Here is a 1,307-nt window from a genome sequence, read left to right as displayed (position 1 = left end):
TGGTTTGGCATGGGGTATGTGGGATTTTGTCTCAGCCTGCCCACTTGTGGGATCTGGCCACTGGGGTGACATCCACCTGGCGTAATGCTGCCATGCAGCTGGCCAGGACCACCCCTGGCTGGACCACTCGTGGCTGGTGTGGGCTGACCACTCGTGGCTGGGGTGGTCTTACATGACATTTACATTCAGCATTCAGAGCGATGCCGAGTGATGGACCTTCTCTCAGGTTAGTCCTCAACACACGAAGGACATGGACCTGTTGGAGTGTGTCTAGAGGAGACCACAAAAACGACCAGAGAGCTGGAGCACCTCTACTATGAAGGCAGGCTGAGAGAGCTGGGGTTACTCAATCTGGAGAAGAAAAGGCTCTGGGGAGAACTTATTGCAGCCTTTCAGTACTTAAAGGGAACCTATAAAAAAGATAAGGGCAATCTTTGTAGCAAGGCCTGTTGCAATAGGACAAGAGGCTCCATCCCTGAAGACATTCAAGGTCAGGCTTGGTGGGGCTCTGAGCAACCTGATCTGGTTAAAGATGTCCCTGTTCACTGCAGGGGAGTTGGACTAGATGAGCTTTGAAGGTCCCTTCCAGCCCAATATATGCTGTGATTCTATGTTTCTTTGAGATGAAAGTAATGGTTGAATTTCTCAGTGAGATTCTTCCTGTGGTGGAGTAATGTTGTCATTATTTTCTTGTGTGTTAAGAAGAGCATCATCTGCTGTGTGCCAGCCAAAGAGAAACAGGTGTTACTTTCCTTCTTTTCTTAAGCACAGATGAGTCCAGCTAGTAAACAGCCTTGAAGCTTTGTGTGAAACAGTAACAACATCTACCAGCAAACTTTGGAGATGACAGCAAGTAATCTTAAATATTTCATTCCCCCTCTTAGTAATCCTTGAGCAGTAGGAGTTAGTCTGCGCTTTTACTGTGATATAGATACCACTACTCCCATTCTAAAAGGACTGAGGGAAGACAGTCATCCAACAGGTTTGAGACACTGCGTAAAACTTAATCATAAACAATCCTTGAAAGGATGAACCAATTATTTTTTTTTGGTTGCAACAACCTTCTGAATGACTTTTTTGTGTTTTGAAATTTTTTAAACATTTAGCCCATGTGCATCGACAACAGCAGCTCGGATTTTGGTCCAGAAATAGTTTAACAGCAAACTTGCAAACCTGTGTAGTGCCCTGCCTGTCAAAGATTCACATATAACGTGGCGAACCCCGAAAACTTGAAGTCTTGTGAGGTCCTAGAACTGATCAGATAACAAACCCACAGAAAGTGTAGATAGAAAGTAATAGACAAACGG

The 1,307-nt window shown here is 44.9% G+C and overlaps 1 protein-coding gene across 1 annotated transcript in view; it reads left to right on the top strand.

Annotated features, from left to right (window-relative positions):
* The first annotated feature begins 200 nt into the window (after positions 1-200).
* RFX8 (RFX family member 8, lacking RFX DNA binding domain) overlaps positions 201-1,307 on the top strand; it is a 27,493-nt gene continuing 26,386 nt past the window's right edge. Inside the window, exon 1 of the mRNA XM_009869489.1 lies at positions 201-226. Coding sequence (XP_009867791.1) covers positions 201-226 — 26 coding nt within the window. The remainder of the gene's footprint in view (positions 227-1,307) is intronic.

The sequence above is a fragment of the Apaloderma vittatum genome, unplaced genomic scaffold (assembly GCF_000703405.1).
Source record: "Apaloderma vittatum isolate BGI_N311 unplaced genomic scaffold, ASM70340v1 scaffold4245, whole genome shotgun sequence".
NCBI classification, from domain to species: Eukaryota; Metazoa; Chordata; class Aves; order Trogoniformes; family Trogonidae; genus Apaloderma; species Apaloderma vittatum.
Note: the sequence above shows the minus strand (reverse complement) of the source record. Positions and strands in the feature narration are given on the sequence as shown.